Source organism: Phocoena phocoena, chromosome 1 (genome assembly GCF_963924675.1).
Source record: "Phocoena phocoena chromosome 1, mPhoPho1.1, whole genome shotgun sequence".
Classification (NCBI taxonomy): Eukaryota; Metazoa; Chordata; class Mammalia; order Artiodactyla; family Phocoenidae; genus Phocoena; species Phocoena phocoena.
The window spans coordinates 118,303,112-118,325,731 of record NC_089219.1 but is presented as its reverse complement, the minus strand read 5'-3'; the positions used below and the strand labels follow the sequence as shown (position 1 = coordinate 118,325,731).

General features: G+C 42.8%; 1 protein-coding gene across 4 annotated transcripts in view; it reads right to left on the bottom strand.

The window, feature by feature from the left end:
- LOC136128358 (carboxyl-terminal PDZ ligand of neuronal nitric oxide synthase protein) overlaps positions 1 to 22,620 on the bottom strand; it is a 312,580-nt gene that overhangs the window by 40,136 nt on the left and 249,824 nt on the right. For all 4 annotated transcript variants that reach the window (XM_065884183.1, XM_065884175.1, XM_065884191.1 and 1 more), the window contains exon 5: positions 9,957 to 10,065. In XM_065884183.1, coding sequence (XP_065740255.1) covers positions 9,957 to 10,065 — 109 coding nt within the window. The remainder of the gene's footprint in view (positions 1 to 9,956; positions 10,066 to 22,620) is intronic.

Here is a 22,620-nt window from a genome sequence, read left to right as displayed (position 1 = left end):
GCAGACCAAGGGTTGAGAAGCCATGGTCTAAACAGCAGAACCAGCTGAGGCCTGGAGTCCAAGTTCCCTGGAACACGACTGGCAGCCAACGGTATCTAAGGTGAGCTTCCCAGCCTTGCTCTAAAGATATCTCTCATTGGGTCTATTCTTTGGCTACTTCCTTTTTTCTTTTCTTTTCTTTCTTTCTTTTTTCTTGCTATTTAACCTCTTCCTCTAACGGCTCAAGCACTGAGCTTAACCCTAGCTCCCCGTATTCCACTACTAGGACAGCGGGAGACAGGACAAAAGAGCCTGTTCCTAGAAGGAGTCTCAAGTGGCCCACATAGGCCATGAGGAAAAACCACATGCAAGGTTTTCAGGGCATGGTCTTCTAACTGGATAACGGATTATAATTTGCTAATCGGTCTGTTTTCACATTCTTTCAAAGACTCACTGAATGACTTCAGTGAGAGCTATGCAGAGTTTAAGAGCTCAGGCTGGGAAAGCTTCGGTCACTGCTCCTCTTACACCAGTGGTCCCCAAACACTCTGCCACCATTGACTGCACTGCATTTAACTGTGGCCGTCACTCTATGCCTTGAGTCTAAGATTAATCACATCCTGGATGATCTGACGTCAGGTCAGTTGTGACTACCTAATGACACCATCAGTTCACCCCACACATTTAAAAAACCCCAAGGTAACGTCAGCAGTCAAGTAGAGCTTCTCATCAGCAAACCGATGCAACTATAGACAAACGCAGAGTCCAATGTTTTGATAAGCCTGTAAGGCCTTATCGAGGATAAACGTATGATTCATTTACACTATTCACAATATTGAAATTAGCTCACATTTCTCCATTACTATCTTCATGAATCCCTAAGGGCCTTGGATCCCATGTATGGAACTACTGCTCTAATTCACTCTCTGCTAGGTGTAAGTCCCCAAGTCGCTACCCTTACTATTTCCTCAAGCCTGGCATTACTTCTGTGTTCTCCCTTTTCATTTCAGGCCGCAGTATTCACGTTAAGATGAAAAGGCATCTTGGCCAATTGTCATCATAGGCCTACTTCAGATCTCAGTCTACTTCTACTCCTCCTGACGTTCCTCAAACCACTTCCTAGAAGTGACCGCCTTAGTGCTCAAACCTCTCTTCGCCCATGATGCGAACTCCAGGGATGTTCTTAACTGATCTCTCACCTGGAACATCCTGACGTGTCTGGATGATGAGAACTTTCAGTGAGGCAGGAAGAGATAAGTAACTTCTGTGGGATCCCCCATCACCCAGTGGTGGATCAGAGCCTCTGTCCTGTACATCCAACCTTAACTTCCTCCTGTTTACCGAAGGTCAGGCTTAGGCCCCTTCTCACACCACAAGTTTGTACTATCTAAGAGATAACCGCTCTGTCTGCACTGGAAGTTGAGGAACAGCAGGCACCGGTCTTAAGCAAGAAGCCCCCACCTTTCTCACTCCCAAAATATATTTAAAAAGTGTCATTTATGGGCTTCCCTGGTGGCGAAGTGGTTGAGAGTCCGCCTGCCAATGCAGGGGACACGGGTTCGTGCCCCGGTCCGGGAAGATCCCACATGCCGTGGAGCGGCTGGGCCCGTGAGCCATGGCCGCTGAGCCTGCGCATCCGGAGCCTGTGGTCCACAACGGGAGAGGCCACAACAGTGAGAGGCCCACGTACCGCAAAAAAAAAAAAAAAAAAAAAAGTGTCACTTAGAGGGCACAGTCCCTAACCAATCCAGGCCAAGCACATCTTTCACATCTCCTTTGGCAATCAAGCTGTGCTCTGAGAAGGAGGCTGAGCCAGGAAGCTCAACCCTCAGGTGAAAAAGAAGATTCTGTTCCACTCAAAAGTGTTCTTCCCCCAGGCCTCCTTAGATCTGTTGTTACTTATTCTCTTTAGGAGAATAAGAGCAGACTGCCTGTGGTTAATCTTTTACAGCAAAGTTTACTACCAGTTTACCAAATCTTAGAGATGCTATATTCTACCTACCAAATATAGCCAGTGTCCGTTACACAGAGCCTTTCCCCTTTCCCTTCTTCTGATTTTCGGAAATTTTGCTCTCTTACACATCTTTACAAGAGGCAGAAAAGGACAAATTTGGGAGGTCTAGAAATAAAATATGGTAAGTCTAAATGATATGTAGAGATTCCATATTTAATTCCATTACTTCCTTATCTTCCATAAATTAACCCAGATAAATCATACTGCATAAGTACCTGCAAAGGCTGAGTTAGTCTTTTCCCAATTGTATTATTACCAGAGTACAGACCCGGTTTCCCTCTTAAAAATATATACTCACGGGCTTCCCTGGTGGCGCAGTGGTTGAGAGTCTGCCTGCCGATGCAGGGGACTGGATGGGTTCGAGCCCCGGTCTGGGAGGATCCCACATGCCGCGGAGCAACTAAGCCCGTGAGCCACGACTACTGAGCCTGCGCGTCCGGAGCCTGTGCTCCGCAACGGGAGAGGCCGTGACAGTGAGAGGCCCGCGCACCGCGATGAAGAGCGGCCCCCGCTCTCCACAACTGGAGAGAGCCCTCGCACAGAAACGAAGACCCAACACAGCCAAAAATAAATAAATAAATTTATAAAAAATACATACTCACACAGAAAATTCCAAATTTACTACCACATGCGTTGCTACAAAATCTCAGGTTCTCCTAAGGAGGACATGTTACAAATCCCCCCAACTCTGTAAGTCACAGATACCTCCCTTAACTAACTTTTAATATTAAAAAATGAAAGGGACTCAAGTGTCCCTGAGTCTAAGGAATTAACAGCGGAAAGGACAGGATCTCTAAACTTCTCTTTGGAAGGAAACACTCCGATTGAAGTATGAGGATATAGCTGGCGGGAAATGACTTTTCAGAGGACCTGCATTTCTCATGCATCACACACTGACCATGGATGATGGGATACACTCAGGACTGAGCATCTGCAGAACCTGGAACCCAGCTCAAATCTCTATTCTGCCACCTTCATCAAGGACAAATGTAAGACACACACCCACTGGTTTCAACCAACTATTTACAAGCCCAAAACGGCCGTAAGGAAGTGGCTGGTCTTAATGCTTAATATTTATACTCTCCGTGTGTCATTTTCACATTTTAGTACATTTACTAGGACAAGCAATTGACCCTCACCTCTATCTGATTCCCCTGAAAAAGCAGAAAATGCAGACTTAGGGTTCACTGGTCCTGACTTCCCTATGTTAGAAATGACTCCCACCTCCCTGGTCTCCCATTTCCTTCCTAGCCCCCTCTACCAGACCTGCTCTGCAGAACATCTCTGTAACTTCAATGGAAAAGTGAATCACTGATGTTTATAGCCTCTCCTCCACCACACAGAGGAATAAATACATGGCTAACATATATGAGAGCACCTCCCACAGTGCTTGGCACGTACCAAGTGCTCAAGAAATGTTTTATTCTGAGTATGGAATTCACTGCACCAAAGGGGAATTAAGACATAAAACAAACAGTAGTTCAGGAAAGGCTAGGCTTACTTTATCAATAACAGAAACGTGAAGGCATGAAGGGAACTGTCTCTTATGTAGGTATGTTAGCATCAAAACGGCTAAAGCCATCATCTCTCTGTCCCCATAGCAACAGAGAGGAACTGGGCCAAATCATCTTTGGTCTGAGCTTGTATAAAGGTTTCTGCTGTGAGGAAACTGTTGAGTAAGAGTTCTAGACTGGCACATTCAGTGCTAAGTGATTTCATTTTGATTTACCCTTCACTCCTGTTTAATGTGAAGGCTGTATTTCCATTCACAGTAAAAGGACACAGTAGCATGTTTTATGAAGAGCTCTCCACGCTTGAAAACAATCAAGCTACCCTATCTGCTTTACAGAATGATTACATACATGTAAAAGAACAGCCCTTCCCACTCACCAGTCTAGCAGTCAGAAGGGGCTGGGTGGCTCCTAATTCTCTCACAAATGACTATGTGAGTTCAGAGGGCCCTTGACCTTTTAGGCTCCCCTTCCTTGACCAGGAAAAAGTCTACTTTTAGAAGATTCTATCTAAGGACCTCGTTGGGGAATATTACTTGAAGGTGGCTAGGAGGGCCAGCCTGCACCTGGCAGGGGTTGTCACTCCCCTCACTGGTGCCACCTTCTCCCTGCATGGTCATGCTGGCCCCTGCCTGCCAGGCCTACCCCTCGTGGTAACTGGGCCTTCCGGCCTTCTAAGCAAGAAGGCTGCACCTCGGAATGCAGGAATCACATATGCTGGAACTTATTTTAATAAGCCATAGCTAACTCAAGAGGGAGAAGCTTTAAGAAGAACCCATTCCATCGGGCCCCACGGGTCATCACGAAGCAGGTGCTCACACCTCCTGACCTTTGCAGATCAAACTGGGGCTTTAAAGTTGTGAAGATAGCCAGGTATGAAGCAGAGCAAATAATTAGCATGTTGGGAAGGCAGCCTTTTCCAGTTCCGGGATATGGGCATTCTCTGGAATTTACTAGGTTTTTAATTTTTATTATTTATTTATCTATCTATCTATCTATCTATCTATCTATCTATCTATTTACTTATTTATGGCTGCGTTGGGTCTTCGTTGCCGCGTGCGGGCTTTCTCCAGTCGCGGCGAGCAGGGTAGTCATCAGATAAGTAAGGAAAGTGAACAGAAGAAGCTCAAAATGCAAGGTGTACACGATGATGAAGAAGGTGATGATGACAATGACCGAGAATGAAGAGAAGACTGGGGGCACACTTACAAGTAAGTGTCTTTCTTAGTCTACTTAGCCTTCCCTAGTGTAAACTTAGCTTTCTACTCCAGTGTACATCCCCCTCCTCCGCCACCCTGTATCTCCTGGGAACTTGAGATTTATCTGCCAAGTGCTTCCGAATTCTAAGGAACTGCAGCCCAGTAAGTCAGTTCTAGGACAACTCACAGGTTTGTAATTCTTTTCATCTACCACAGCAAGAAAGTACAGTGCCCCTCTATTGACCTTAACCAGCACAGAATCTCAACAAAAATAGAGCTGAAGGTCACGTTTCTTTAACGTGTTTTTTGAACCTTAGTAAAAGATTTAAGCTTATATCTACCAAATGATCGCAATCTATAGAATCTGCAATGCTGAAGCAAGAAAATATATCTGGAATTCTACATAGAGGAAGATCCAACAAACTAAGCCTCTGAAATGGGAGATGGATTAGGTTTCTGTCTAACAGGTTCTTTAATGGCCTTGATCATATAATTTGATCAAGGCAATGCCTTGGACACTAGAATATTGCTACTATGGGGAAAGTTTAGTTTCAAAGTGGGTATGACTTTCAACATTCACAGGAGATAGTGGACCTTACAGTTTCCAGTGGACTGCTGGGTTTTCCCTTGTACTCTTGCTAGTTCATGAACCACAGTACCATAGAGAAAAGAAGGTCAAGTTATAACCTTAATACTGTCAGTAACCAGCTAGGTGACCATGGGCAAGTTAATTCACTTTTCCAGGTACTGATTTCCTCTCCATTAACAGAGAGGTTTGGACTAGATCAGTTCTGAGACTTAGGATTTCTGTATTTTTGACTTCCCAACCCAACCCCACCTCAACATTTAAGATACAAAAAAAGAGGCTGCTTCCCTAAATTTAGGACCTATCTCTCCTCCATTTCTTGAGCTTGGCCAGGAAAGTGACTTATTCTTTAGCACATGACTGACATCATCATTCAAAATCCATTGCAAACTCTTAAGGGCAGCTAAACCTCTCCACTGTGGTCCCTAATCTGATGGTGACAGCAATATGGAGGAAATGATTTCTCCTAACCCAAACCAACTGAGCTGTGATTGCAGGCAGAACAATTTCATGAAGATAGTGGGGGAGATTCCTGTGGCTCCTGTTAATCACCAACACTTCATGCACTGATGCGCTAATAAGTACAGTCACACTTCATCAGGGCAGACAGCCACATCCTCCTGGGGCTGGGAGAAAATGACAGGAGCGGGACAGCTACTCCACTGGAGAGGTCAAGAGACCACACAGAGGCTTCACAGGAGTCAAAAGGCCTTGCAAACGAATACTGTCATTATATCCCCTAAGGAGGAGAAACCGGAAAGCCGTGTTATTAGGAAATGTCTCCAATGCTCTGGGCAAGGAAAAGACCCTCTCCTACCCTTCCTTTCTGGCACTAGTCTGAATAGCGCTGGGATCTCCCCACCACAACCCTGGTGATCCTTCCCAGTCACACAAAACTTGTTTCCTGAAGACCATCTCACTCCACATACAAAAAAAACAGCATCCCCGAGATGCCTTTCGTCTTATTTGGTGGCTGGAGAAACTCAAATCCAGAGAGGCTCATGTATCTCTTATGAACTTTGTGTAACAGAGTTAAGTGGCCAAAGCTCTGGACTAGGAAGCAGGAAGCTACGTTTTTATCTCAGTGGCCATGTTGACTCACTGTGCGACCAATGGTAACTTTCATCCCTGGGTCCTTTCTTTCTCCCACTGTAAAATAGAGTCAATATTGACCAAACAAAGATACTAAGAGAAAAAAAGGAAAATCTATGTCAAAGAGACTTGGGCCGTTCAGAGTTAAGGAGCTCTTCATACCCCAGTAACTATTACAGTAGAATCCGGTTACGAGTAGGTCTTGGAAAACAAAGCTACTCCTCAGTTATGCAACTTCCTGATGAAGATAATATAATGCAGTGGTTAAAAAGATGAGCTCCAGAGTCAGACTTTCTGGGTTCATTTCTGACTCCACCACTCATTATGAATTATGTCCCTTAAGTCTCCATAAGATGAAGAGCATGACAGTACCTACACCTCACAGGGCTGCTGAGGGAATGAAGGAAGATAATTCATATAAAGAGTCTAGAACAGTCACGAGCACATAGCAAGTAACCAAAACTGATTGGATATCATTTGACTTAATATAAGGCTAAAACCTGGAAAATCTAGACTAACAGATGAATAGCTGGTAGTATGTTATCTTCCTGCAATATTCTGCTATCTAACTTCTGATGAAAGCCCAACTGAAAAAAAATCAGCTCGAGATTAAAGTTCCCAAGATGAGAACCACATTGGCTATACAGGTAACTAAAGGAAGATCCATAGGTATAGCATAACAACAGTGCTGGGAGCGAGGCACAGGGAGGTCCTCTACCAGGCAATCTGAGACACCTGACCCATGTTCTCTCCCAACAGAAGAGACACTCCTGTTCCCCATGGTGAACTGTAAGGTAAGGATGACCCACATGAGAAGCCTGTCATGGGAAATGTGCCATGAGTACCCACTCGGGACATGATGTGACGTGAACAGCAATAACCAAGCCTTGACCTAGCAAGGAGCTCATACAAGGTTTTTCTACGCTATAATCAACACGAGGGCTCTGGAGAACACCCAGGTCCGCTGGCTTCCAGTCAAGAGACCACCATACTGACCTCCAGCAACCCAGAAACATCCCTGCAAGACACTTATACTCAGAGTATTTAGTCCTTTCCCCCTCGCCTCTTAAGTATTCCTATCATGTGCCAATTAAAACTCCTTCCCAAGCTAACTATTACCTCTGCAAACCAGAAGGACTTTACAAGAAAGGAAATCACCAGATCTGGAGACTAACCAGGATAAGCGTGCAAAACCTTGCAGACGTGTTCCCCACCCCTCCCCAACTGTGCTTCCTTTGCTGAACGATTAATTCACTTCTCTTTCCTGGCTTGGCAACTAGCCCTTCCACCTATAGTTCAGCGGCAATGGGGCTCACAGCCCAGGCTGTCTGGAAACAATTCCTTCAGCTGCATGGCTACAGGCCAGCAAAGGGCCTGAGAACCAGTTACAGTCTCAGTAGGTGAGGGTAAAAGGGATATAGAAAATAAAAGAGCCAGAGATCAGGATTAGCTCTGAGAGCTATGAAACATGGAAAACACTGATATGATAGGGAACCAGATGACTACTCCTTTGTCATTGGGCAATAAGAACTTAATTCTGTCCTTCGCTTCAAGATCCAAGTTCCAGTGGGCATTGTTCTTAGACTCAGGTTTTGGCGGAAGAACTGGACGACCCCACTGAGTTTGCATTGCCACACTAGATTGGATGGCAAAGCAAATATAACCATCTCCTTTACCTAGGTTTCCTGCTCAAAATCCTTTCGTTCTGCATGTCTCCCTGATTCTAGCCAATGCCTATTCATGGGACCTTGGGCAAGTCACTTAATCTCTCTGAGCCTCAACTTAACTTTACTTATCCGTAAAATTGGGCATGAAAATTACCTGTCTTAACTTCTTCATGTAGGTTTTTGCAAGGATCAAGTAAGATTAAATATTAAAGCACTTTGTAAATTAAAATGTGCCGTTTGTAACTTTAATAAATTCCAAGGTCCACAGGGTCCAGTCTCTGGACAAAACTAAAGTCAGATGTAAAGTAGAACACTCAAAATGAATTAAAGGGAATCCTAGTCTTCAGTTGTATCTGTCAAAGACCATTACAGACGATCCAATTCATAAGTCTCAGGAACGCTTTGTATTTCCTTTCCTCTCCTCCCTAGATCCACTACACCTCAAAGCCACACAAGTGCTTTTCACTCTTCCAAGCCCTGAATTCTCATCTCCAGCCCCTCTGGTTTTTCTTTCTCTCCCTCTCCTTCCTACTCTTTCTATCAGTTCTTTAATATGCAGCTCAACTTCACCCCACTTTTCACTTTTTTCCTCTCAACTGTACTATTATCTAAAAGTGAAATCGGGCAACTTGCCCCTTTTTCCTTCTACCTTTCCAGTTCTAGCTCTTTCCATCCAATTCCATGATTTGCATTAAAAAGCTTGGGAATAGGTGGGTAAGGGCACAACTCTCCTTAGAGGAAGAGGCTAAATCAGCAAAGTATAATTCTCTTAATGGAGCTAGGGTGGGGAACAGGACATATATAATAGTAAATCTTGACCTTGTCACGTTTTTATTCTTATTATCCCCACTTGGCAAGGTACCTACAAATCTATTAAAGATGTCTTACAGCATAAGATGCATTAAGATATCACATAGCATCAAAGAAGGGACAAGCAGGAGAGAATTTGGGAGGAGTCCTCATAGAAAGCCAGGGTTAGTGGTTTATGTCTAGAATGGTTGGGACCTTACCATTGCACACCTGTAAGGGACCTTTCAGACACAAATAGTGTTTTCCAAAGTCACCTCTATAGTAAGGTAGTTCCCAGGATATTAACAATTATACATGGAAAAAATATGATTCCATGGCCAATGCAGTTTGAGAAATGCTGCGTTAAAGGGATTTCTCTGACTTTAGGACTTCCCAGCACATTTAAATTGAATAATTTTAACATGAAACATTTCGGATGGTAAATGTTTTACAGGATACATTTTAAGAAATGCTGGTTTTGACTCTCCTCCTCATTTTATAGACAAGGAAACTGAGACCCATGGGTGGATACTGACCCTCATAACATCATTCAGAGTTCCGGGGGGAGAAGAGGGGCTAGAGCCCACGTCTCCAAACCCCAGTTTTGTGTGTTAGACTTCTGGAGGAATGATAGAGAGGACGCATGCCTCTACAGAATTGCAAAAGTTGCATTTACTCAAGCATCAAGGTTACTATACATCAAGGATGGTTACAAAATAATCATCCAGGACAACCAACATCACAAAATCTAACTAGATCCCACATGTCATATTTGTAGGCCACTGAACAGTATACAGAATTATGATGAAGGGTCACCTTAGCTAGTGGCAATCTTCTTTTCTACCGCACATCAAGGTGAGCACCACTCCTGGAGTCTGCCTGCTCCTGTTGCAGAGCCCTTAACCAACGGTCAAGATCTCTCCAGTTGTTCGCATAAAACTAAGTACAAAGTTCAAATGAAACTAAAAGAGAATTGCAATGACAGACTAGTGAGAGAGTTCCCCAATATCTTGCACTAAAATAGCCACCTCCAAACCTTGCCTATCAACAGGGAGATGGCTCAATGTTAGGGGCACTCTGGTTCCATCAGAGGAAAATAAGAGATGACAGCCCCTTTACCTTCTTCTTGGATTTAAAGACGTTACACCTGAAGATATTGCTGGCACCATCTCGAGCGATATAGCTGAAGATCTTCAAGTCTTGGGAATCGTGAGAGACGTAGAAGATCCTACAGGAAGAACAACAGAAAAATGCACTGAAAATGGCATTAGGTTCAAATCTCCAATGAGGAAACCTCTGTTTAAGGACACTCTACAGACAGAGCTCACTCAAGCCAAGTCCTTAGAGAAAGCTTTCTTCCTATGAAAGCCACAATGCAGGAGGCACTTTCCATGGGCTCCACAAACACTGACATTCCAGTGAGTGACCTCCAGATGGGGAAGGGTGGACACAGGTAGGACATGGACCCCACGCTATCACTAGTAAATCTGTCCTGGCAACTTGTACGTTAGAAGGAAAAAATCATTCCCATCCTTATCAGAGCGATAAATCTGCATCTAAGCCAGGGAAATGTGGGGAAGTTTCCTAATACCTGTTCACAGTTACCTCCGAATGAGGAGACTTAGGGAACCAGCAACGCTAACCACATTGGGAGACACTCTGTTTCATTATTGTAGGTCCCTCGGTGATAGTGACTTCACTTTCTGTCCCACTCCATCAAGTCCACGGCTTCCATATATTCATTCCATCAGTCACCCAATCCCCCCTGAGTGCACACCATGGGCCAGGCACTATCCCAGCAGCCAGAGGAACAAAGCAACAGAACATATAGAGCCCCTGAACTCATGGAGCTCATGTTCAGGAGACATCAATAAACAAATAGAAAATGAGTGCCATGAAGAAAAAAATAAGGGACAGAACATGACAGAGCTGCTATATTAGACAGGGTGCTTAGCAGGAAGGCCTCAAAGAGGGGCAAAGACCTAATGATGGGAGGGTGCCTGCCACTGGACTACGTGGGCAAAAGCAGTGCAGAAAGTGGGAACAGCAAGTTTCAAAGCCAGGTGGTGTTTATAAGGCGCTCTAAGCATTCAAGGAATGGCCAGAAGGTCAGCGTGGCTCAAGTCAAGGGAGTGTGGTCAGGGACAGGGTCAGAGAAGCAATCAAGGGCCACAACACAGGAGACCTTGAAGGTCAGGGGTTGTACTCCAAGCGAGACAAGAAGCCATTAGAGGCTTCTGAGCAGAGGACTGACTTCCTGATGCTTTCGACTAAAGAATCCCTCTGGCTGCTGTGGGTGGGCGGTAGGGGTAGAGGCAGAGGAAAGGCCAGGAAAAGGGGAAAATTATAAGCAAGGCCCTAATGGCTGACTCTTAGGTGGTCCTAGGACAGGGTACCACCAGAACCACCAAGCCTGAGTGCTGTCAACATGGGGCAGGGGAGGGGAGTATCAGGGATACATCAGAGGAACTGATTTGGGCACTGAGGAGAGTGTTGCTCTTGATAAACACCCTGGGGACACATTATTTCCCCCCAGAATCTTTTCCTTAATGAAAACACAACTTTTCCATCCCAGGATTTCACAGGCCTGGTATGTCTGAGTCAGTCTTTCTGTGGAGCACAGAGAGAACAGGATTTAGAGTCAGATCCACAACTGTGCCCCTCACCGTAAGGTAAGCCAGGGAACCCTCGGAGGCTCAGTTTTCTCATCTGTAAAGTGGGACTTCTAATAGTAACACCTTGCAGTGTTACTGGGAAGATGAAATGAGTAAAGTGCTTTTTACTTCTCCTTACCGATATCGCCTCTAAGTAGCCTTTTTACTGAGATTCTTACCAAGGACCCCAAGAAGTCTGAGAGGAACTTTCAAAACAGAAGTGATACAGAGAGGAGGACAATCCCCGGAAGAAATCCAAGTTCACCTTGGGGACCAAAGCTTCTCTGCTGAACTCTGCTAAAAGTCATTTCATTTCATCTCACATGTCCACCAACTCTGAACGATGCTGAAATAGAGGTTATTGTGTTTGTTTAACGTGGCTTCTAAGAAAGCTAACCTAACATTATCGGGCCCGCACCACAGAGTACCCGATCCTTCTAATGATGCCAAAGTGTCCTCCTAACACGGAAGGGACAAGCTAACAACTGCACCTCAGCATCTCCTGCCTGAGCTCCAGGCCCACCCAGCCCGTCTTTCTGGACACACACTCCTGATCTTCTCTCAAGCTTCAAATTCATCACATTCCCCAACTAAATTAATCATCTCCCCTGTAATTCTCAGGCAAACATGGCCTTCCTTCTACCAAGCCCTCTCTTGATGATGGGCGCCATGTCCACTCAAGCCAAAAACCTGGGCAACACCTCTGACTCCTTCCTCCCTTGTTCTCCAATATCGGTCACTCATGACCAAGTTCTCTGCAGCCCACCCCCTTGACATGGCTCTGAAATATACTTTTTCCTTCAGTTCCACAGTACTGCCTTAGTCCACAGGTCCTACTGTTCACCTGGAATTTTGCAACTCACCTAGTGTCTCTCTGCTTCCTACCTCACCTACTGCCAAGCCACTCTCTATATTGCTAGCAAAGTAGTATTTTTGAAAACACAAACTACATCCTAGTATTTCCTTCTAAAAACCATTCAAAGGTTTCCTACTGCCCTCAGACCAAGTCCAAACACCTCAGCATGGAGTATCTATGTTTCTGCTTTCATCTCTCTCCAGGAGCCCGACCTACAGAGCCCTTCAGAACCAGGTGCATACATCTGCCTGCCTTTGCAACTGCTGTGACACCTCCGGCATCCTTGAAGACTTGATTCAGAGAAGCGTTCCCTGCCCACCCTGCCCCCAAGTCTGAGTTGCTGAATGCCCCTGGGTTCACCATTACCATAACACGTTACCTCACACTATGATTTTTATATTTATTTTTTGGAATTTATTTTTTTATACAGCAGGTTATTAGTTATCTATTTTATACATATTACTGTATATATGTCAATCCCAATCTCCCAATTCATCCCACCACCACCCCCCTCCCCTTTCCCACGCTGGTGTCCATACAGGTGTTCTCTACATCTGTGTCTCTATTTCTGCCTTGCAAACTGGTTCATCTGTACCATTTTTTTAGGTTCCACATATATGTGTTAATATACAATATTTGTTTTCCTCTTTCTGACTTACTTCACTCTGTATGATAGTCTCTAGGTCCATCCACGTCTCTACAAATGACCCAATTTCACTCCTTTTTATGGCTGAGTAATATTCCATTCTATATATGTACCAAATCTTCTTTATCCATTCATCTGTCTAGGGGCATTTAGGTTGCTTCCATGACCTGGCTATTGTAAATAGTGCTGCAATGAACACTGGGGTGCGTGTGTCTTTTTGAATTATGGTTTTCTCTGGGTATATGCCCAGTAGTGGGATTGCTGGGTCATATGGTAATTCTATTTGTAGTTTTTTAAGAAACCTCCATACTGTCCTCCATAGTGGCTGGATCAATTTACATTCCCACCAACAGTGCAAGAGGGTTCCCTTTTCTCCACACCCTCTCCAGCATTTGTTGTTCATAGATTTTCTGATGATGCCCATTCTGAATGGTGTGAGGTGATTCCTCATTGTAGTTTTGATTTGCATTTCTCTAATAATTAGTGATGCTAAGCAGGTTTTCATGTGCCTCTTGGCCATCTGTGTGTCTTCTTTGGAGAAATGTCTATCTAGGTTTTCTGCCCATTTTTGGACAGGGTTCTTTGTTTTTTTAATATTGAGCTACATGAGCTGTTTATATATTTTAGAGATTAATCCTTTGTCTTTTGATTCGTTTGCAAATATTTTCTCCCATTCTGAGGGTTGCCTTTTTGTCTTGTTTACAGTTTCCTTTGCTGTGCAAAAGCTTTTAAGTTTCATTAGGTCCCATTTGTTTATTTTTGTTTTTATTTCCATTACTGTAAGAGATGGGTCAAAAAAGATCTTGCTGTGATTTATGTCACAGAGTGTTCTTCCTGTTTTCCTCTAAGAGTTTTATAGTGTCTGGTCTTACATTTAGGTCTTCAATCCATTTTGAGTTTATTTTTGTGTATGGTGTTAGGGAATATTCTAATATCATTCTTTTAAATTTAGCTGTCCAGAGTTCCCAGCACCACTTATTGAAGAGACTGCCTTTTCTCCATTGTATGTATCCTTGCCTCCTTTGTCATACATTAGTTGACTATAGTTGCATGGGTTTATCTCTGGGCTTTCTATTCTGTTCCATTGATGCATTCTGTTTTTGAGCCAGCAACATACTCTCTTGATTACTGTAGCTTTGTATTATAGTCTGAAGTCCGGGAGCCTGATTCCTCCAGCTCCATTTTTCTTTCTCAAGATTGCTTTGACTATTCAGGGTCTTTTGTGTTTCCATACAAATTGTGAAATTTTTTGTTCTAGTTCTGTGAAAAATGCCATTGGTAGTTTGATAGGGATTGCATTCAATCTGTAGACTGCTTTGGGTAGTACAGTCATTTTCACAATATTAATTCTTCCAATCCAAGAACATGGTATATCTCTCCATCTCTTTGCATCATCTTTGATTTCTTTCATGAGTGTCTTATAGATTTCTAAGTACAGGTCTTTTACCTCCTTAGGTAGGTTTATTCCTAGGTATTTTATTCTTTTTGTTGCAATGGTGAATGGGATTATTTCCTTAATTTCTCTTTCTGATCTTTTGTTGTCAGTGCATAGGAATGCAAGAGATTTCTGTGCATTAATTTTGTATCCTGCAACTTTACCAAATTCATTGATTAGCTCTAGTAGTTTTCTGGTGGCATCTTTAGGATTATCTATGTATAGTATCATGTCATCTGCAAACAGTGACCGTTTTAATCCTTCTTTTCCAATTTGTATTCCTTTTATTTCTTTTCCTTCTCTGACTGCCGTGGCTAGGACTTCCAAAACTATGTTAAATAATAGTGGCAAGAGTGGACACCCTTCTCTTGTTCCTGATCTTAGAGGAAATGCTTTCAGTTTTTCACCATGCAGAATGATGTTTGCTGTGGGTTTGTCATATATAGCCTTTATGATGTTGAGGTAGCTTCCCTCTATGCTCACTTTCTGGAGATTTTTTTTTTTTTTATCATAAATGGGTGGAGAAATTTGTCAAAAGCTTTTTCCGTATCTATTGGGATGATCATATGGTTTTTATTTTTCAATTTGTTAATATGGGGTATCACATTGATTGATTTGCATATAGTGAAGAATCCTTGCATCCCTGGGATAAATCCCACTTAATCATGGTGCATGACCCTTTTAATGTGTTGTTGGATTCTGTTTGCTAGTATTTTGTTGAGGATTTTTGCATCTATTTTCATCAGTGATATTGGTTTGTAATTTTCTTTTCTGTAGTATCTTTGTCTGGTTTTGGTATCAGGGTAATGGTGGCATCAGAGAATGAGTTTGGGAGTGTTCCTTCCTCTGCAATTTTTTGGAAGAGTTTGAGAAGGATGGGTGTTAGCTCTTCTCTAAATGTTTGAAAGAATTCACCTGTGAAGCCATCTGGTCCTGGACTTTTGTTTGTTGGAAGATTTTTAATCATGCTTTCAACTTCATTACTTGTGATTGGTCTGTTCATGTTTTCTGTTTCTTCCTGGTTCAGTCTTGGAAGGTTATACCTCTTCAAGAATTTGTCCATTTCGTCCAGGTTGTCCATGTTAGTGGCACAGAGCTGCTTGTAGTAGTCTCTAATGATGCTTTCTATTTCTGCAGTGTCCATTGTAACTTCTCCTTTTTCATTTCTTATTTTATTGATTTGAGTCCTCTCCCTCTTTTTCTTGATGAGTCTGGCTAAAGGCTTATGAATTTTATATTCTCAAAGAACCAGCTTTAATTTTATTGATCTTTGCTACTGTTTTCTTTGTTTCTATTTCATTTATTTCTGCTCTGATCTTTATGAATTCTTTCCTTCTACTAACTTTGGGTTTTGTTTGTTCTTGTTTCTCTAGTTCCTTTAGGTGTAAGGTTAGATTGTTTACTTTAGATTTTTCTTGCTTTTTGAGGTAGGCTTGTATTGCTATAAACTTCCCTCTTAGAACTGCTTTTACTGCATTCCATAGGTTTTGGATCATCATGTCTTCATTATCAATTGTGTCTAGGTATTTTTTTATTTCCTCTTTGCTTTCTTCAGTGATCTCTTGGTTATTTAGTAACATATTGTTTAGCCTCCATGTGTCTGTGTTTTCTACATTTTTTTTCCTGTAATTGATTTCTAATCTCATAGTGTTGTGGTTGGAAAAGATGCTTGGTATGATTTCAATTTTCTTAAATTTACTGAGGCTTGATTTGTGACCCAAGAAGTGATCTATCCTGGATAATGTTCCATGTGCACTTGAGAAGAAAGTGTAATCTGCTGTTTTCGGATGGAATGTCCTATAAATATCAATTAAATCCATCTGGTCTATTGTGTCTTTTTTTTTTTTTTTTTTGGCGGTATGCAGGTCTCTCACTGTTGTGGCCTCTCCCATTGCGGAGCACAGGCTCTGGACATTCAGGCTCAGTGGCCATGGCTCACGGGCCCAGCCGCTCCGTGGCATGTGGGATCTTCCTGGACTGGGGCACAAACCCGTGTCCCCTGCATCGGCAGGCGGACTCTGAACCACTGCACCACCAGGGAAGCCCCTATTGTGTCATTTGAAGCTTGTGTTTCCTTATTAATTTTCTGTCTGGATGATCTGTCCATTGGTGTAAGTGAAGTGTTAAAGTCCCCCACTGTAGGAGGGCTTCCCTGGTGGCGCAGTGGTTGAGAGTCTACCTGCTGATGCAGGGGACACAGGTTCGTGCCCCGGTCCGGGAAGATCCCACATGCCGCGGAGCGGCTGGGCCCATGAGCCATGGCAGCTGAGCCTGCGCGTCTGGAGCCTGTGCTCTGCAACGGGGGAGGCCACAACAGTAAGAGGCCCACGTACCGCAAAAAAAAAAAAAAAAAAGTCCCCCACGGTTATTGTGTTACTGCCGATTTCCTCTTTTACAGCTGTTAGCATTTGCCTTATGTATTGAGGTGCTCCTATGTTGGGTGCATATATATTTATAATTGTTATATCTTCTTGGATTGATCCCTTGATCATTATGTAGTGTCCTTCCTTGTCTCTTATAACATTCTTTATTTTAAAATCTATTTTATCTGATGAGTATCACTACTCCAGCTTTCTTTTGATTTCCATTTGCACGGAATATCTTTTTCCATCCCCTCACTTTCAGTCTGTATGTGTCCCTAGGTCTGAAGTGGGTCTCTTGTAGACAGCATACGGATGGATCTTGTTTTTGTATACAATCAGCGAGCTTCTGCCTTTTGGTTGGAGCATTTAATCCATTCACATTTAAGGTAGTTATCGATATGTATGTTCCTATGACCATTTTCTTCATTGTTTTGGGTTTGTTTTTGTAGATCCTTTTCTTGTCTTGTGTTTCCCACTTAGAGAAGTTCCTTTAGCATTTGTTGTAGAGCTGGTTTGGTGGTGCTGAATTCTCTTAGCTTTTGCTTATCTGTAAAGCTTTTGATTTCTCCATCAAATCTGAATGAGATCCTTGCTGGGTAGAGTAATCTTGGTTGTAGGTAGTAATCTTGGTTGTAGAGTAATCTTGGTCGTAGGTTCTTCTCTCTCATCGCTTTAAATATATTGTGTCACTCCTTTCTGGCTTGTAGAGTTTCTGATGAGAAATCAGCTGTTAACCTTATGGGAGTTCCCTTAAGGGAACTTTTAATAGTTGCTTTTAATAATTTTTCTTTGTCCTTAATTTTTGTCAGTTTGATTACTATATGTCTTGGCATGTTTCTCCTTGTGTTTCTCCTTGTGTTTATTCTGTCTGGGACTCTCTGTGCTTCCTGGACTTGGGTGGCTACTTCCTTTCCCGTGTTAGGGAAGTTTTCGACTGTAATCTCTTCAAATATTTTCTTGGGTCCTTTCTCTCTCTCCTCTCCTTCTGGGACCCCTATAATGCGAAAGTTGGTGTGTTTTATTTTGTCCCAGAGGTCTCTTAGGCTGTCTTCATTTCTTTTCATTCTTTTTCCTTTATTCTGTTCCGTGGCAGTGAATTCCACCATTCTGTCTTCCAGGTCACTTCTCCGTTCTTCTGCCTCAGTTATGCTGTTATTGATTCCTTCTAGTGTGTTTTTCATTTCAGTTATTGTACTGTTCATCTCTGTTTGTTTGTTCTTTAATTCTTCTAGGTGTTTGTCCTTTAGTTCTTCTAGGTCTTTGTTAAACATTTCTTGCATCTTCTCGATCCTTGCCTCCATTCTTTTTCCGAGGTCCTAGATCATCTTCATTATCATTATTCTGATTTTTTTTTTCTGGAAGGTTGCCTATCTCCACTTCATATAATTGTTTTTCTGGGGTTTTATCTTGTTCCTTCATGTGGTACATAGCCCTCTGCTTTTTAATTTTGTCTTTCTTTCTGTGAATGTGGTTTTCATTCCACAGGCTGCAGGACTGTAGTTCTTCTTGCTTCTGCTGTCTGCCCTCTGGTGGATGAGGCTGTCTAAGAGGCTTGTGCAAGCTTCCTGATGGGAGGGACTGGTGTTGGGTAGAGCTGGGTGTTGCTCTGGTGGGCAGAGCTCAGTAAAACTTTAATCCACTTGTCAGCTGATGTGTGGGACTGAGTTCCCTCCCTGTTGATTTTTTGGCCTAAGGTGACCCAGCACTGGGGCTACAGGCTCTTTGGTGGGGTTAATGGTGGACTCTGGGAGGGCCCGCACTAAGGAGTGCTTCCCAGAACTTCTGCTGCCAGTGTCCTTGTCCCCACCGTGAGCCACAGCCACCTCCTGCCTCTGCAGGAGACCCTCCACCACTAGCAGGTATGTCTGGTTCAGTCTCCTATGGGGTCACGGCTCCTTCCCCCTGGGTCCTGATGCACACACTACTTTATGTGTGCCCTCCAAGAGTGGAATCTCTGTTTCCCCCAGTCCTGTCGAAGTCCTGCAATCAAATCCTGCTAGCCTTCAAAGTATGATTCTCTGGGAATTCCTCCTCCCGTTGCCAGACCCCCAGGTTGGGAAGCCTGACATGGGTCTTGGAACCTTCACTCCAGTGGGTGGACTTCTGTGTTATAAGTGTTCTCCAGCTTGTGAGTCACCCACCCAGTGGTTATGGGATTTGATTTTATTGTGGTTGTGCCCCTCCTACCGTCTCATTGCAGCTTCTCCTTTGTCTTTGGATGTGGCGTATCTTTTTTAGTGACTTCCAGTGTCTTTCTGTTGATGACCGTTCAGCAGTTAGTTGTGATTCTGGTGCTCTCACAAGAGGGAGTGAGCGCACGCCCTTCTACTCTGCCATCTTGAACCAATACTCACTATGATGTTTATACTGAAGCTTCTTGAAGCAACAAGGGCCACATCTTGGTATTCCAGTGCCAGCACTGCAATTGGCACATAGGAGGTTCCGAATGCATGCTTAGGAGGGAGGGAGGAGTCCTTGCTGTCCTTAATAAGCACCCATAATGTGCTCTGCCTGGCTATTCATTTCCCCCACCCCCAGACAGAAGTGAGGTCCTGTTAGTTCAGATGCATCACACATAAAACTCCTTTGATTTTTGAGTTTTTCATTTATTATTAGGTAATACCCTAAGGACTGAGAACTAGATTTAAAACCGATGGAGCAGATATGAAGGCAGACTGGCATGCCAACAAGACACAGAGACATGGAAGGCACTCAAGGATGGCAGCAAGCTAGGGTTAACTTTACCTCGGTAGACAAAGCACCTTTTCGGCAAATACGATGACAACCTGGGCATGGATGCAGCCACTCTCTTTGGACTGGAGCTCTTTGGAGACTGCTCTGTTATGTCTGAGTTCAGAAACTTAATGTGTAAGTTATTAAAAGTCAATAATCTCTAGCTAACTATAAAGTCAACTAGTTAGAGCTTAGAAAAGTATCCGCCGACACAATCAAGAAGCAGGAAGTTTTTCCATGTGACCTCATTCACCCACAAATTAATAAATCAACAAATTGAGGCCTCACGTCCAAACTTCTAGATCTAGAACTATATTCCAAGAACCCTTACTTCTTCATACCTTGGTTTTAAGAACTGTGATTGCGTGTGTGTTGGGGGTGGGGGAGGGGAGAAAGAATAATATGAGGACTCAAGAGAATAAGAAAAGGTTTTCCTTTTCCCCTCCTTAATCTTTATCCTTAAGTCTAGTGCAGTTCTGATCCCACTTCCAAAAAGTATCTCAATTTTCATAACTTTCAGTATAATTATAGAGTAGGATACCAAAGTAGTTCATATAGTGTTAATAATGATTACTAAGATCTTATTAGATTTATTCCCACTTCAAATTTCTTAAAATTTCTTGGTTTTATCTCAAAATATGCATAGAATTATAATTTTTACTCACTGATGGAACTGTTATGCATTCAAGCCACAGCAATAAACTTTTCTATACACTGTTATGTCCATAAAAGTAACATAAATTACTGAAATATAAACAATATCTTGGAGAAACTGGATTTGGGTTTTATAGTTATGCTGGAATTCAAGTTGACAGATTGATAAAGAACCACTAGACCCACCGCCAACACCCCGCTTCTCACTTCCTTGACTATTAATCTATAGGTAAATGTGTTTCTTTTAGGAGCACAGAAAAAAAGAAACGGAATGTAGAGTAGAAAGAGACCTGTGTAGTCCTCAGATCTGTCCAACCCAGCATCCCTGTCATTCAGCATTTGTCAGTAATGAGCAGTTCACTCCAGTTAGAGTAGCCACTCCTCCTTTCGGAGAGCTTCTAATTACTTGGAAATTTCCCCTTACATTGATTAGAAATCTACCAACAGCAATGCAGTGGAAGGAAATGGTTGAAAACACCGGCCCTGGTGTGGGACAGATCTGGATTATAGGCCCAGGCTCTGCTAATTACTAGCTGTTAGATCCTGGGCAGTATCTTGATTTACTCATGGTTCTTCACCTGTGAAATGGGGATAACCATAGTACTGTACCTCACTCATGAGGTTTAAAGAATGAATGTATGCAGAAGGATCAGCTTATAACAAATGGTTAATAAATGGTAACTGCTATTAGTACTGCCACACTACTGCCCTAGTTCTATCCTTTGGGGCCTTAGAGAACAAGGCTAATCCTTCTAAATGGCAACCCTTTGAAAACCACCACATTTATATTTACTCCTCTCATTCTTTAAAGTGACACACTTCCTCTTCCTTCAAGAGTTCCTCAACCAGCCCATTTTCTAGATCTTTTATTACTCTGGCAGGTTTGTACTGTGGAAAGAGTATGGGCTTTGGGTTGAGAGAGATCTAGGTTCAAGTCTTAGCTTTGCCACTTCCTAGCTGTTAGCCTTATGCAAACTACTCAGTTGACATAACCCTTTCTTTCCTGATCTGAAAATAGGTAGATTAATGATCTCTTCATAGTATTTAAGTATTAAAACACTCCCCTCCAGTATTTAACACAACGCCCAACATATGGTGAGTTGCTTGCTCAGTAAATACGATCTCCATCTTCCTTGTTAACCTTTTCTGTACATACCCCAATTTACCAATGACTCTTAAAACACAGTTCACAGAACTGAATGCACATTCCTAAAGGGATGAGAACATGACAGAGTGAATTTGGATATTTTCTATGCCCTAGAACTGAATTTTTAGCAAAGCATCTCTGATCATATATTTTTAGCAAAGCATCTCTGATCATATCTTTTTCTTTAGTTACAGCATCTCACTGCTCATTCACACTGTGGTCAACTCAAACAGTCAAATCTAATTTGCACAACTGCTCTTAAGGCAGATTTCCTAAGCATACTTGGTAATTGGTTTTTAGGACTGTCTCCTAGGGATCACTATTTCCTTTGCCAAGCTCTCACAGATCATCTGCTTAATGATCTCTTCTAGAATTTTGCCCAGAGGCAATGACAAGTTCACTAGTCTGTAATTCCTAGACCCAGAGTTTTCCCCTTTCTAAAAAGTGAAATGTCTTTTTCTTGTAATCTTCTCATATCTCATCCATTCCCCATGATTTTGCAAAGATGATCAAATATCATTTTGCAATCACATTCTTTAGGACTCCAGGTCCTAAGTGACCAAGGCCTGGACACATTTAAAGGAGTGAAGGACGCCTGCCTTTTTCCTCGTGGTTTTCAAACTTCTATTTTTCAAATCACCTATGTTCTAGTGTTTCTAGTTTGAAGATCCGACAGTTCTCTACTTGAGGTTAAAAAAAAAAAAGGAGACACATGGTTAGAACAATGGGACTTCACAATATCTCTTTGTCATGTGCTACTCTCTTTTCTTTTATACTTTTCTTCTCTCATCGTCAGTCTTTTCCATGAACCCAATGCATTCAGGGTTTCAGTTCCTCTGCACTTATACTTGATTTTAAGCTCTGCTTTCCATACTGTGTACTTCTCAAAAGACATTTTATGAAAATGTAGGCAGCCATGTGATTTTTCTTCATGGTCTCACCTTTTTGGACCCAATTAGAATAAATTATGTTGTACTTCTGTCTTCAAGTTCTCATCTCTTATTTCCTGAGACAACAACCTTACTCTGTCACCATCCCTCTCTCTGGATGTTATACACTCGAAAATGCCACGGCCATGTCCCCCCAGCAACTAGTATCCTGCCCCTACTGCCCCTTATCTCCATGGGGACTGCTGGCTGACCTTGGAACCCACTGGCTACAGAGAATGTGAAGGGTCTTGAGTCACCTGCAAGGTTTCCTGAGTCTACATCCATGCTCCCCTATCCAAGACGCACAGACACAGAGCTCCACAGAAAAGTCTCCATGCTGTCTTCTACTCAAAACCTGCTGGGTCT